Raw genomic sequence first — 16,142 nt, forward strand, 5'->3', positions numbered from 1 at the left:
ATGATCCTTTCAGACACTGAATCCTCTCTGTGGGGACACACCAGAAGTGAGTGCTTTGCTGTGCGCACCGGCCACACCTCAGTGACAATACGGTAACACAGCCACCACTTCCTTCCACTCTTGCTCTCAGGGGAGATTACATTTAAACAAAACCCTGGTACCCTTCCCAACCCCCACCGGACAATTTCTGTCTGTCTGTATGTCTATTGGTCTCTCCCGCTCTCCACCCCCCCACTCTTTAAACCCCCCCCCCCCCCCCTTCAGCGTCATATCGCCGACCAAATAGCATCTCTTGCCGCCTGTTGTTGCCATGGCAACCCTTCTTCCAGAAACTGCCTGGCTCTCAGCACAATACATTCTCTCATACATACAGTGGTGTGTGTGTTTGAGCACATTTACACAAATGTAAATCACACATACTATATTTATTAAAATTGATGATACGGATATAAAACAGACATGATATTTACTGAGTTAACAAAATACAATTAAAACGTTGAAAATCTCCCCAAATGTTTATTTTCATTAGTTATTACTTTACCCCAACTCTGATTGATATTTTGCAATCAAATATTTTGCAATTAAACTGAAATGCCCCCCAAAATGTAAATGGCTATTGATCTCTTGTTTACCCAATCCCAATGTGGAGTCATTGAGTTAATGGGTTTCATTTGGATGTTGATTAACTCTGCAAGCAGAGCAGGAAGGGTCCCCTTCCGTCCTCCCTTCCTCCCTCCCTTACCCCCTGCCCCCTCACTCCTTCCCTCAGAAGAACACAGCTCTGTGTACTCCCACCCTTAATTATTCATGTCCCACTTACTCCTGACAAATTATTCAGCACTTACACCAATTCTACATACTCCTTCATCACACACGTCTACAACAGCACATTCGCAAATATAGTGAAATCTGAATATTTGATTACCATGGGCTATCTCATGTTATCTTGTGACTGCTTCTAGTTGGAGAGAAATTTAGGCCAAGTAGGTTTTCATTGGCGGAAGCATTACTCTTGGGAGCAGGAGAAGCATATGCAGGTTGTCCTCTCTCGTTATTCAACCTTTTTCATGCCTAACACCCAACAGGACCTATGAGTGAGTGGATGTGCTCATTTTACTGTATCACATGAATGCATCATCATTCAAGTGATATCTTCTACATTATATCCAGTATGTGACTGTGTGAACGGATTATAATGTATAATGCAATTTCCCCATTGGAATTCCAATTCTCTCTGAGGGTCCATCGAGGCATATTGGCCATCCAATAACATATTTTATGACCAAGATGCATCACATGGCACCCTATTCCCTATGTAGTGCATTACTTTTGACCAGGCCCCATAGAGCTCTGGTCAAAGGTAGTGCACTATAAATGGAATAGGGTGGGTGCCATATTGGACACAGCCCAAGGCTTGCCCTCTCACTTCAAGGTCTTCAACCTCCTTTTCTTCACCACATCCTTGCACAGTGCATCCTGACCTACAGTGTGTGGTTTTCCGGCCATACGGACTGATGATGGACAACCATCTAGAACGAGACCACAGTGCACGAGCACCTACTCACTGCACTAGCATTGTGTAAACCATTAGAGTAAAATGGTACGGCAAAATAATAATCCAGCCTCCAGTTGTGAAAAGTCTGAAATGGAATGGGAAGGGCAGCTAGCCCTAGTGGGGGGGAATGTGGTTAAGTGGGTAAGGGTATCTTACCTTCCTCCTCACTAGAACCCCTCTGAATGGGCGTGTAGATAGGGGGCGCTGTGTTGGAGCAGGGAGGCGCAGGCGTACTTTTTGTGAAGATGCCGCTGATGAACTTGAGCATCTTGCGGTCACGGGCGGGGGGACGCTGAGTGGTACCCCCCTGACTCTGGCTGTCCTTCCCCTTCTTCAGGTCCTCAGAGAGGGAGTGCAGGTCACTGTTGTCCAGAGTGCGGCTCTTGCCCTTCCTCGGCGGCTTGGATATTTGAGGGGTGGGTTGGGCTGGCAGGGAGGTTGAGCCTGTCTTCAGCCTGTCCCCTCTGGGGCTTTCCCTGGTCACCACGTCCGTAAACCCCCCCCCTACGGGGGCTCCCTGGCGAAGGAGGGTGGACCTGCCATCACTGTCCGCCCAGGACGCCCGGTATGGTCCCAGAGAGGCCACAGCAGCTGTCATGGGAGACCGGTCCCCTATGCGGTTGTCTTTGCGGTCCAGACTCTTGGCGGATGGAGGCATACTCTGATTGGCTTCCCTCAATTCCCGCCGGCTTACAGCCCCGCCCCCGGCATGTGACCTCATCAAGACCTCGGGTCTCTGGGTGAGCCTGGGCGGTACGGTGATGGGCATGCTGCCCCGGGAGAGGGTGTTGCTTGCGTCGCCCATCCCTTCCTCGCACCTTGGGAACAGCATGGGTGGCTCCCTATAGAGCTCTGTTTTAGGGCGGGTTCCCTCTCTCCTCAGCCCTCCCACTGAGGGGAGATCTGACACCCCTGCAAGTCCTTTCACTTGGTCTTTCACATTCTTCGGTAAGAGGGGAGACTCCTTGCTTTTAGTCTCCAACGTGACATCTTTTGAGGAGCCTGGACCACGACTCTCTCGCTCCTTTATCTCAGGCTTCTCCCGCTCCTGTACAGGTCCCCCAAAGCTAACGTACTCCTGCTCCTCTTCCTCCATCTCTGTGTTCCCCTCTCCCTTCATCTCGACACATGCATGTCCTCCCTCATCCTCAGTGGTCCTGCTCAGCTCCTCATCCTCTGGGCCCTCCACTCCTGCTCTCCCCAGAGCAAGGGTCTGTTGTGGCTGGGGCCCGATGGAAACTCCATCACCCCCCACGGCCTCGACCTTGACCAGGGTAAGGGAGATGAGGTAGGTGGTGCGTCTCTGTAGGGTGCCCGCGTGGCTCATGGGGGCGGCAGGCTGGAAGACAGGCAGACCAACCTCAGCGGAGTGGCAGCACCCTCGCTGTGACCCAGACAGACCCACAGGGAACCGGCATAGCAACCCACAGCCGGAGGCTTCACCACGGAGACAATAGCCAGGCCAGACACCAGTCAGATGGTACTGTCAAACTGCCTGGCGTATGGATACGTCTGATGTGGGTGAATGGTAACTTTGTCAAGAGGTGGTTGGAGTCTTCCTGGATTGCTTCTTCAGGCTTCTGAACCCATGACGTGAAAACTCAAGAGTCAGCACAAGCGAGACAGAGAATCACTCTAAGGTATCTTGAAATAATGGAGCATACTTTTAACAAGGCTAAATTACTGAATTAAGTCTAGACTAGTTTTTATTTGAATCCTTCCTGTAATCCTCTCTTCACCTCCTCTTTGCTGATCTGTAAAGACTGCTGCCACTGGACTGCTCCACGGGTTCATTCACAATCCTCCCTTTCTCGTTCCCTCCCTCTCTCCATACGCAAGATTCATCTACAGCCCAAAGCCAGGGATCTGAGATTGCTTTCCACGATCTTGATGTTTGAGACTGGGTATTCTGGAATTATGATAGAGCCAACAAATGAGCTTGGTCCATTTGCCCACCAAGACTGTACTATGTAGCTCCCCACTCCACAAAAGCACACAAGATGAACTGCCTCAAGCCAGTCTTCAGTCTGTAAGCTTCTCAGATCATTTCTTCATTTCCATTGAAGAATATCCATTGTGCGCTTCAGAATCTTCATATTTTCTTATTCCCATTATATTTGATTGGTTAACAAATATTTGTTTCTATTTTTAATTTGCACCGTCACAGACACCAAAGGGTATGTACCGTGGTAAAGCCAAACCAGACATAGCAGGCAACACAGCAAACAACCGCTTTAGCTGACCCAGCAGAGGAAAAACATTTACGGTAAATACAAGAAAAAACATAAATATGGAAATCATTCACGTGTCACAAAAGCGTGTGGTGGGTGGGTAGTCTCCTTCCGACTGCATACGAGGCAAAGACACACTAATGTCATGCATGAATCACGTATGTACGTATCGTGGATCAATGAAAGGCAGGCTGCAAACATCTGTTTTAGTTCCACCAGCAAAGAGAAGCAGAGATGGTGGCCAGATAGGCAGAACACAGTCACTGTTTCTGTTCCTCTGCCTGTAATACTCTTATGTACAGTAGGTTCCTTCCCTCACTGCATCCTCTCCTCCGAGTGTCTCAGGCAATTAGCAAGTCAATAAAACGTGTCTGTGAGGCAGAGAGCGAGCCCACTGGCTCAGCTCAGCCCCTCCTCCTTTCCTCCTCCAGCTCTTCTCAGGGCCACTAGCCTCTCCGTTAGCCAACAAGTAGTCCAGCTCCAGCCTCAGCTCCAGGCAGGCAGACAGACAGAGGGGAAGGCTGAGGGTGAAGCGTCATGGGAGAGATGCCTTTCCTTGGTCAAGCCCACACGTTCTGTGGCTCGTGTCGGATCAGACAAAACAAAGAGGAGAAAAACCTCTGCCTCCTCCTACCCATCACTTGCTCTCTCTCTCTCCTGCTCTCTTTTTCAGGCAATCTCCGGGCAGTTCCCACTCTCTCTCTCTCCTTCTGTCCCCTCCCATCCTGCCTCTCAGGAAAGAGGGAGAGGGCGATGATGAACTGGATGCATCAGACGTCACAGGGATGAATGAAAGGAGAGAGCGAGGGAGGAAAGAGAAAAAAATAGTAGGAGTAGGAATAGGAATCGGAGAAAAATGAACAGGAGAGTATGTGTGGGGAAGGATATAACCGACAAATAAATAAGGTGGTTTGAAAACAAACTGAATGGGTCATAAATCTTGGGGCACAGAAAAGGGAGGGGATGCGTAGAGAGGAGAGAGAGGAACAGACAGGAGGGTAGCTAGAGGTGGATGAGAGAATAAGAATGCAGGAGATAGAGGAAGGAAAAAGGAGAGATGGAAAACGTGGAAGAGACAGGAGAGGGGAGAAGGCTCTTTCTATCCTCTCCCTCTTCTCTGTCTTTTGCAGTCACACTATCTCCTTCCAGAAAAGTTCTCCTCTTAAGCAGTAAGCGTTGCGGGTAGCAACAGCCTATTCCCCCCATCTCTTTCACCTCTCATAATGGGCTCGCCTGTGACCAAGGTATTTGGAGCTCCAGGACATTACGGTAGTGAGTCACATGTGCACCACCCTGGCTGTCTCCTTCATCCCGCTCTCTCTAAACCAGAGATATTGAAACTGGGGTATGCGGAGGTACTGCTGGGGGTCAATGGAAAGTATTTCAGAGATTTAAAATATATACATTAAGGACGTAGTCACACCCCTTGACTTTTTCCACATTTTGTTACGCTACAGCCTTATTCTAAAATGGATTAAATAGTTGTTTTCCCCCTCATCAATCTACACACATTACCCCATAATGTCAAAGCAAAAACAGGTTTTTATAAATGTTTGCAAATCTATTATTAAATATCTAAAACTGAAACTCAGTTTCAGACCCTTTACTAAGTACTTTGTTGAAGCACCTTTGGCAGCAATTACAGCCTCAAGTCTTCTTGGGTACGATGCTACAAGCTTTGCACACCTGTATTTGGGGAGTTTTCCCCATTCTTCTCTGCATATCCTCTCAATATCTGTCAGATTGAATGGGGAGCATCGCTGCAGAGCTATTTTCAGGTCTCTCCAGAGATATTCAATCGGGTTTAAGTCCAGGCTCTGGCTGGGCCACTCAAGGAGATTCAGAGACTTGTCCCGAAGCCACTCCTGCGTTGTCTTGGCTGTGTGCTTAGGGTCGTTGTCCTGTTGGAAGGTGAACCTTTGCCCCAATCTGAGGTCCTGAGCGCTCTGGAGCAGGTTTTCATCAAGGACCTCTCTGTACATTGCGCCGTTCATCTTTCTCTCGATCCTGACTAGTCTCCCAGGGGCTTCAGTGTGTGTGTGTGTGTGTGTGTGTGTGGCTGTGTGTTACCCACCTGTGTCACTTCTTTAATTGGATGGAATCTGTCAAGGACACCCACAGAGCATGGGGATGAATCATGTCCCCTCTAAACTGAAATTATGTGTCACTCACTGTGACACTTACACAGAATGTTGAATATAGACTCTCAGAGAGAACACACACACACACACACACACACACACACACACACACACACACACACACACACACACACACACACACACAGGTGAGGTACTTGAATTGTAAAGCATGTAAAAACATATTGTGAACTAAATAGATAAAATATCCATTGAACACAACAAGTGCAAACTGCACACCAAAGTTCAAAGATCACACACGAGATAAACATTCCAGTGAGGGGTGGCGAAGCCATTGCATTGAACGTGGTGTCATGTTTGTATGTCATTGTTGTCCTTGTTCTTTTAGCTGCTGTGACATTTATCAAGGCCACCACCACCTTACTGTGTAAAGAAAGATTGTGTTCCCTTTCCTTGGGGGACCACAGCCCTGTGCGTTCCAACACACCATCTGCATAACTAAAACACTGCTCTGGAGAGCCACGCCACCGCTGTCCTTATGCTAATCTGATAGTTGACACGCGCTCTGTTCTGCTTTCTGGTGTAATTGCCGGCATCAGAGTACTAACATGTGTGACCTCTTTCTTAAAGGGACACATCGTAATGACAATTATTATCCTCCTTTAAGGATGCAGGCAGTGTGTGTGTGTGTGGGGGGGGGGGGGGGGGGGTGTAACGGGGGACTTAGGGGACCACCTACGCAGGCAATCAAGAAATTGGGGACACACACACAGAGCTTATGACCCTTGAATTATCTGCAATGCAAATGGTATGATGGAAAACGCACATAAATTAGTGTGTAGGTTGGAATGATGTGCGTACACGCCTTACATACAGACATTGCAGAATGAAACATGCACGTGTAGGGGGACTGGGTTCAGAAATCTAATCAGAGCTCTTGAGAGAAGATCCGGGGGGTTACGAATCGGCCTAATTGCCACATAACTGCAAAATATGAGATCTGCAATAACACAAAGAGAGCAACTGGACGAGTCTGACAAGTCTGCATCTGAGTGATAAGGACTGGAGATTAGGATATCAGAAACAGAATCGTCTAACTGCCACACCAGTGGAGAGATGCCAGAGGGTGTGTTGCAGTGAGCTGTGGTCTCTCCTGTCTCTGTGTCTCTCATAGAGATGGTAGTCAAGGTGAATAGTGTCCGTGACATTTGGACAGATCCCATAACAAGGAGTGTAACCTGCTGTGAAGAAAGGCTAAATGACAACACAAGGTGGAGGGACAGAAGAGAGAGGATATGAGGTAAGACGGGGGCGGTGTGTGATGTGTGTGATGAAAGAAACAAGGAAGGTAAGGAGCATTTTTTTAATTTGTGAATTAGGGTGCAGGAGAGGGAGGAAGCTGTACCAAAACATGGTCTGCCTGTCTCCTTGAGGCAGGAAGTGGCTCTGCAGACAGACAGAGGAAATAGGGCCAACCATAGAAATAGAATCAAAGCAAACACGTGACTAGTAACACAGAGAGGAAGTAGCTTGATGTGCAATGCTGTAAGGATCAGGAAAGGCTACCATTTTTAAAGGTGCAATATGTAGAAATCGCTCCGTCATTTCCTCGTTGCTAAAATTCGAATAGTTAGCCTAATTTCAGTTCATGTGACAAACAAGAAAAACAAGTGCAGAGAATCATTATAACATCTAAACCACTGTGAAATGTCTTTTCCATAACCACTTTTTGTTTTCAGCTGTTTGAAGCTGGTCTGCAAAACTGAAACTTAACAGGAAGCATAGAAATAGAGCATAGAACAGATCTTGAAAAAAAAAAAAATGACGCTGGAGAAGAAGTCTGACGTTTTACCTGTCCTCAACTGATTATGTGTTTTTGTTTGTTGATTTGCGTTGTTTGTAACTTATTGTGTAACTTATTTTTTTTATTTTACCCCCTATTTCGTGGTATCCAATTGTTAGTAATTACTATCTTGTCTCATCGCTACAACTCCCGTACGGGCTCGGGAGAGACAAAGGTCGAAAGCCATGCGTCCTCTGAAACACAACCCAACCAAGCCACACTGCTTCTTAACACAGCGCGCATCCAACCCCGAAGCCAGCCGCACCACTGTGTCGGAGGAAACACTGTGCACCTGGCAACCTTGGTTAGCGTGCACTGCGCCCGGCCCGCCACAGGAATCGCTGGTGCGCGATGAGACAAGGATATCCCTACCGGCCTAACCCGGACGACGCTAGGCCAATTGTGCGTCACCCCACGGACCTCCCGGTTGCGGCCAGCTGTGACAGAGCCTGGGCGGAAACCCAGAGTCTCTGGTGGCACAGCTAGCGCTGCGATGCAGTGCCCTAGACCACTGCGCCACCCGGGAGGCCCTTGTAACTTATTTTGTACATAATGTTGCCGCTACCATCTCTTATGACCGAAAATAACTCCTGGACATCAGGACTGCGATTACTCACCACGGACTGGCAGAATCCTTTTTTTCCTTTAATGAGTCTGACGAGCCTGACGTGAATGATATACTGCTTTTTCGGGAACAAGCCCAGATCCCCATGATTTGCGTGAAGAGAAGGTGGAGAAAAAGGGGCCAGAGAGCGTGCTGCCTTCTGAGAATTCATAGGCGATCTGAAAAAAAACTCCACTTCCTTCCGTTCTGCTAGCAAACGTGCAATCTTTGGAGAATAAAATCGATGACCTACGTGGAAGATTAAACTACCAACGGGACATTCAAATCTGTAATATCTTATGCTTCAAGTCGTGGCTGAACGAAAACACTATCAACATACAGCTGGCTGTACCGGCAGGATAGAACAGCAGCGTCTGGTAAGACAAGGGGCGGCAGACTATGTATTTTTGTAAACAGCTAGTGCAGGATATCTAAGGAAGTCTAGAGCTATTGCTCGCCTGAAGTAGAGTATCTCATGATAAGCTGTAGACCACGCTATCTACCTAGAGAGTTTTAATCTGTTTTCATCTGTATTTATCATAGTCAGAGGCTGGCACTAAGACAGCATGGAATGAGCTGTACTGCGAGAGCAAGAAAAACGCTCACCCAGAGTCGGCGCTCCTAGTAGCCGGGGACTTCAATGCAAGGAAACTTAAATCCATTTGACCAAATTTCTATCAGCATGTTAAATGTGCAAACAGAGGGGGAAAAAAAACTCTGGACCACCTTTACTCCACACACAGAGAAGCATACAAAGCTCTCCCTCGCCCTCCATTTGGCAAATCTGACCATAATTCTATCCTCCTGATTTCTGCTTACAAGCAAAAATTAAAACAGGAAGCACCAGTGACTAGATCAATAAAAAAGTGGTCAGATGAAGCAGATGCTAAACTACAGGACTGTTTTGCTATCACAGAGTGGAACATGTTCCGGGATTCCTCCGATGGCATTGAGGAGTACACCACATCAATCGTTGGCTTCATCAATAAGTGCATCGATGACGTCGTCCCCACAGTGACCATATGTACATCCCCTCTGTTTGCACATTTAACATGCTGATAGAAATTTTGTAAAATGGATTTAAGTTTCCCTGCATTGAAGTCCCCGGCTACTAGGAGCGCCGTCTCTGGGTGAGCGGTTTTCTTGCTCTCGCAACACAGCTCATTCCATGCTGTCTTAGTGCCAGCCATGGATTATAGGCAACATCCGCACTGAGCTAAAGGCTAGAAATGCTGATTTCAAGGAGCGGAGCTCTAACCCGGAAGCTTTTAAGAAATCCTGCTATGCCCTCCGACGAACCATCAAACAGGCAAAGTGTCAATACAGGACTAAGATCGAATCGTACTACACCGGCTCTGACGCTCGTCGGATGTGGCAGGGCTTGCAAACCATTACAGACTACAAAGGGAAGCACAGCCGAGAGCTGCCCAGTGACACAAGCCTACCAGACGGGCTAAACTTCTTCTATGCTCGCTTCGAGGCAAATAACACTGAAACATGCATGAGAGCACCAGCTGTTCCGGATGACTGTGTGATCACGCTCTCCCCAGCCGATCTGAGTAAGACCTTTAAACAGGTCAACATTCACAAGGCTGCAGGGCCAGACGGATTACCAGGATGTGTACTCCGAGCGTGCACTGACCAACTGGCAAGTGCTTTCACTGACATTTTTAACCTCTCCCTGTCCGAGTCTGTAATACCATCATGTTTTATGCAGACCACCATAATGCCTGTGCCCAAGAACACTAAGGTAACTTACCTAAATGACTACCGACCCATAGCACTCACGTCTGCAGCCATGACGTACTTTGAAAGGCTGGTCATGGCTCACATCAACACCATCATCCCTAGACCCACTCCAATTTGCATACCACCCCAACAGATCCACAGATGATGCAATCTCTGTTATTATATGCTATTCATTGACTACAGCTCAGAGTTCAACACCATAGTGCCCTCAAAGCTCGTCAATAAGCTAAGGACCCTGGGACTAAACACCTCCTCTGCAACCAGATCCTGGTATTCCTGACGGGTCGCCCCAAGGTGGTAAGGCTAGGTAACAACACATCCGCCATGCTGATCCTCAACACAGGGGCCCCTCAGGACCTCTATACCAGGCGGTGTCAGAGGAAGGCCCTAAAAATTGTCAAAGACTCCAGCCACCCTAGTCACAGACTGTTCTCTCTGCTACTGCACGGCAAGCTGTACTGGAGTGCCAAGTCTAGATCCAAGAGGCTTCTAAACAGCTTCTACCCTCAAGCCTTAAGACTCCTGAACATCTAATCAAATGGCTACCCAGACAATTTGCATTGCCCCCCTCCCCCTCTTTTACACTGCTGCTACTCTCTGTTATCATCTATGCATAATCACTTTAATAATTCTACCTACATGTACATATTACCTCAACTAAACGGTGCCCCCGCACATTGACTCTGTACCGGAACCCCCCTGTATATAGTCTCGCTATTGTTATTTTACAGCTGCTCTTTAATTACTTGTTACTTTTATTTCTTATTCTTATCCATATTTTTTTAAACTCCATTGTTGGTTAGGGGCACATAAGTAAGCATTTCACTGTAAGGTATGCATCTGTTGTATTCGGCCATGTGACTAATAACATTTGATTCGATTTGATTTGATCTATCGCTTCTTAGACTTGTTATAGACAAATCTATAACTCACATTTCTATGTGAAATTGGTCAGGTCGCCCAAAAAGTTACATATTGCAGCTTTAGCCAAAACAGCAGCAAAAATATCAGGCTGTATGGACAGCAATAGATGTAACAAAGACATTCTGTAAAGGAAGAGAGATACAAGGTGTTGTCTGCATTACTTAAAGGAACATGAATTTCTGTCAACACAGCATGTTCACACTGAAACATCAGTGTCTCTCTATACCTACTGTCTGTTAGCAGTCCTGTCTCAGTTTCTACTGTAGCTGTCACGTAGTGGGCTGACTGACCAATGTTATTATAGTTTTGTGGTTTTATATTCATTTTTATTTCTGTTAGATTTTTATTTCAAATTCAGTTTAGTCTCAATTAGTTTTCATACATGATTTACTAGTTTTTCTTTAGTTTGAGTTCTATAAAAATTTATATATTTAGTTTCTATATTATTTTGTTTCAGTTTTAGTGTTAGGGACACAAAGTAGTGGATGTCTTCCCTGTTAGCTGGTGATAACTAGTGATTGTGATACACAAGCTAGGCCTTTTTGAAACATCGACATCTCCTGTCAGAATTTACCTGTCAGATTCAGAAGCTTGAAAACACCATTTGATTTTTGCCCAAAGTTTAGAAGAAAAAACATAATTCATGATGGTTTTTATTTTACTTTTGTTCATTTTGGAGTCAAATATAACAGTTTCAAACGGGTCTGTTAATTATTTTATTTCAGTTTACTTTTTTTTTTCATCTTTAGTTCAGTTTAAGTTTACTATAATAACCTTGGACCTGACACACACCTGGTTAGAAACTGAATCTGCATCCTATGGGCACTCTATATTTTACATAGTGCACTACTTTGGACCTAGACCCTGGTCAAAATTGGTGCACTATAAAGGGAATAGGGTGCCATTTGGGACATAGGCCTACAAAAATACTAAAATGTGGGCTTTGGGGTGAATACTGTGGGTTCATTGATCACTCGACCTCTGCAATTAGCATTCCATCTCTAACTCTCAATCCGTTTGGTCTCAAGTTGAACACACATCATACAGATACTTTATTAGAGTCAGATAGAAGGTGAGTATGTATTTCTCTATGGATACTGGGTGTGAACAGGAGCTGAGGCAGTTACAAAACCATTTTGGGTGGAGGTCAACTAAGTAGAGTGAGCTCTAATATAGGACTTCCACTTTCTCAGCTGAAGTGAGGAGACAATGGGATAAAAAGAGAATCAGAGTGTTCAGACAAGCCTTGGGTCGTTCGGTCTCGGAGTCAAAATAGATAACTATAAATAGAGAGTCTGAAGCTGCACTTCGGTGAAAACAGTCTAGACATTACTTCAATTTCAACAGATACTGATCAAGTATAACACAACAGCAAATCATGACCCAGTGCCTCATATTTATAATATACATTATGTGCATCCATATAAGGGTATGAATATTGGATGTGCATTTTCACATATGCGCACACACACACACACACATTTTCTCATGTCATAGAAGCTATTAAAAATGAAAATGCTATTACCAGTAAAAAGTGATTCCCTTTCTGTAATTTAGGCTCAGGCCTACATATTATGGGAAGAGTGATGCTGAAACCTCGCTCTGCCATTTGTAAATAGGTTCTCAAACACTTACTTCATGCTCAGTTATCATAAGTTCTCTGAAATTACACCACTTTCAATAGAAACTATGGAGGTTGTCGGTCATGTAAGGGACATGGGACATGACAACCCTAGCTTTCGAGAACCCATGGGGCCTGTCATGCCAAATAGTGTCCCCTCTACGTCACATTGTTATTCGATAAACTATTAGTGTCCGGTGTGACAACCTAATGATTCGAATTTTGGAGATCATTACAAACTAAATGACGTTCTTTTCATCATCGCTATGCAAACAAGGCTGATTTCCGGGACAATTTCGCTGTTTAAACAAGTTTGTTTAGCTAATAAAATGGAAACATTAATTTGAACTACTTGTGGGCATCTTGTTATCATTACAGCATGAAATCCCTGTCTTAAACGTTGCAGAAATGGCAAAAAAAACATAATCTGCTTGACACATTAAAGTTACATACATTACAGATCATGAAGTCAGCTAATTTCCGCTCTATTCATATGCAAATCCATTTGATTCATACACTGGCTTGTCTGGCTGTCATGTTTTTATCTTAAACTACACTGAAATAATATCATTTCAGTAGTCCTCTATTTTTTCTATTATTAGTAGGTTCTAGGATACGACAATGAATAATGTGGAACAAATAAATACCATCAAAAGATACCTTACAACTTACAATAATGATGAAACTTTGATCGTTTTTGGTAGTTATGTCATTAATTTATTTTCACATATTTTTTGTACACTCACATGGCATTCATAGACTAAAATACTGAATTCTAGTGTGTGGAATTCTGCCTATCACTTGTTCTCAACAGGCAGCCAGTCTCAGAAGGGGGACTTGAAGAGGGAGACAGCAAAGTCCAGGAACTGCTGCTCTCTTTGTTCTGAGTGTTTGCAGTGCTAGTGTTTTTAGTTCATCTGTGGATCTCACATATTATGTGCCCAGAATGATAAGAGCAAGAAAACTCTTAGCAGATAATGACAACAACAGTAGCTGTAGATGATGTAATGAAAAGTTGGAGGGTGGTTGGTAATGGAGGACATAAGGTGGATCCACGTCTGGGTGTTGGGCAGAACCCCTAGGTACTGGAGAACAGGAGCAGAGTTAAAATGAAAAAGGTAGGAGACAGAGAAGTAAACAAGCAAACACACAGGTTACACTTTACTGTGAGAAAATTTGATGGATTACTGCAGCGTTACAACATAAATTAACAGCGGGCAATCATTTTTTCTGGTCAAAAACCTCCACATCCGTCACGAATCCCGCCGAAGATGGTGCCTCTTCCTGTTCGGGCGGCGCTCGTTGTCGCCAGGCCTACTAGCTGCCACAGATCCCCTTTTCTGTTTCATTTAGTTGTGTCTGATTAGTTGCACCTGTTATGGGTTTAGGTTGTGATTGTGGGATATTTAAACCCAGTAAGCCCGCCGGCTTTAGTGCGGGCTTGTTTCTCTGTTCGTTTTGTGGATGTGATATTGTCTGTATTTCTCCGGACGGTTTGTGTCCTGTTTTTGGGCCGGTCATTGTATGCGCCTGGTGTTTTGGCGTGACCTACTTTTCTCCGGAATAAATACAGTTGTCCTTTACCCTCTGCTCTCTGCGCCTGACTCCGCACCCACTACTCCTAGAAGTCGTAACAACATCCTTCTCAGTCTGTGCCTTGAAGGTGGTACTCGAAGGCGTTCTAATCTGGATCGACAACTTCCACCACATCAGGTGGGGTTTCAGAGATCTGAAAGTAAGTTATACAAAAATAGCAATAGACAAACAACACTAAAAGTCACTCACAAATTTGAAAGACTACAGTATTTGCAATAATTCTATATACAATTGCATTGTTTACCTTAGACAACAGCTGCGGCTCCCATCCATACTTGGCCTGGATGCTGCTGTTGTGTGCAAAGAGAATTACCTTCAGGTTGTTCTCCCAGCCTTCCTGGTATCAAGGGACTTGCCCATGGCAGTGTTGAGGGTCTGGTTTGTCCATCCACCAAACCTGGTGGAGGGGGTAGAAAAGCGATATCTATTGACAACGTAAGATATTAAAATATGTCTGATTATGTACCATGGAATAACAAATTGTAAAAAACAAATAAAACAAACCATTGTTGACAGAATATAACATATTACATCCATCCGTACCTTGTTCATGACCTCGGTCACTCAAGATGACCTCAGGAGAACCGTGGGTGCTGAAGATAGTCCACTATCGCCTTGGAGGTGGCCTCGCTAGTCTCGTCCTTGATGGGTATCATACAAAACAAAAATTTATTTTTGGTTCCAAGCACCCTTTTTAATGGGTTACAGGCGGGAATTTACAGTTAAGCACATACTCTTCCTTTACTGACCTTAATGGGCATTGCCTCCACCCACTTGGAAAGTGATCGGTCGCTGGAAGACACCAGCTGTTGCCATTCCTGGATTTCGTGAAGGGTCCAATGAGTTCCACCCCTAACATTTAAAAAGTGTTAGAGAGAAGATGACTTTAGTCTTACCTGTATCTGTGTCATACAGTCTGCAGATTTTTGTATTTGTAAGGATACTGACACACACACACACACACACACACACACACACACACACACACACACACACACACACACACACACACACACACACACACACACACACACACACACACACTATAATATTGAACTATGCTGTGGTCAAAAAAAGAAACCATTCCAAAACAACTTACCAGGGCAAAATTTGAATTGGGAGACTTACCGATCATGTGCCATGGTGAACCGATCATGTGCCATGGTGAAACAACTTTGATGAGCTTTATCTCCAGTGCCACAGTCTTCGCCCTCTCAAACTTCTGGCAGGCTAGACAGGGTACTGACCTTTAAGCAAAAAGTGACAAATGTAAACATTGTGTGCTCTCTGATATGACATTAATTGAAATCATAATCATTTCAGATATAATAGATAATAGATATATAATATGTGATTGATAAACAAAAGGTTATTTTACTTGCCCAGCTATCCTCCTCCTTGACAATTTTACGTCAGAAGAAGAGTAGGTTGATTTTGGCATTCATGCGCTTCACTCCAAAAAATGTCCACATGCATCTCTGTCAGCATGGCCTCCTTCTCCTCCTTAGTAAAAATCAACCTTCTGTGTGGCTGGCCATCCTTCCCCGTAGGTAGATATGATTGCCTAACAAGTTGGAAGAGAAGAGTTGTTGAAATACTCAAGTCGAAGTATATTTGCACTATTGTCTTTCTCTCTCTGTTTCTCTCTCTCTCCATCTCTGTCTCCATCTGTCTTCCACTCTCTTCCTACCTCTCACTCCCTCCTTTCTCTCATTTTCTTCCTCCCCCTCTCTGTCTGTCTAGTGAAGACACCAAGTTTAAACCTATCCATTTGATTGATCAGGTTTAACTTATAGCTAGACACCTCAATATGACATACATATAACTATATCAGTGGAGGCTGCTGAGGGGAGGATGGCTCATAATAATGTCTGGAATGGAGTCAATTGAATGGCATCAACCACATGGAAACCACGTGTT

General features: G+C 45.0%; 1 protein-coding gene and 1 long non-coding RNA gene across 4 annotated transcripts in view; both read right to left on the bottom strand.

Annotated features, from left to right (window-relative positions):
- The window catches only part of LOC139413596 (arf-GAP with GTPase, ANK repeat and PH domain-containing protein 1-like), a 39,868-nt gene that overhangs the window by 21,974 nt on the left and 1,752 nt on the right, over nt 1-16,142 (bottom strand). Inside the window, exon 1 of one of the 2 annotated variants that reach the window (XM_071161175.1) lies at nt 1,712-2,882. The exons of the other annotated variant lie outside the window; for it this stretch is intronic. Coding sequence (XP_071017276.1) covers nt 1,712-2,882 — 1,171 coding nt within the window. Of the gene's footprint in view, nt 1-1,711; nt 2,883-16,142 lie in introns of those variants that run through there. 2 annotated transcript variants of the gene reach the window in all.
- On the bottom strand, nt 13,397-15,461 carry LOC139413597 (uncharacterized). Of its 2 annotated transcripts, XR_011634817.1 has the most exons (5): nt 15,351-15,461; nt 14,972-15,074; nt 14,766-14,863; nt 14,536-14,619; nt 13,397-14,355 (listed from the first exon to the last, which is right to left on the bottom strand). It is a non-coding gene; the product is annotated as an uncharacterized lncRNA (long non-coding RNA). The 2 variants fall into 2 exon arrangements; XR_011634816.1 differs by having other exon boundaries at nt 13,397-14,619.

This window comes from Oncorhynchus clarkii, chromosome 7 (assembly GCF_045791955.1).
Source record: "Oncorhynchus clarkii lewisi isolate Uvic-CL-2024 chromosome 7, UVic_Ocla_1.0, whole genome shotgun sequence".
Taxonomy (NCBI): Eukaryota; Metazoa; Chordata; class Actinopteri; order Salmoniformes; family Salmonidae; genus Oncorhynchus; species Oncorhynchus clarkii.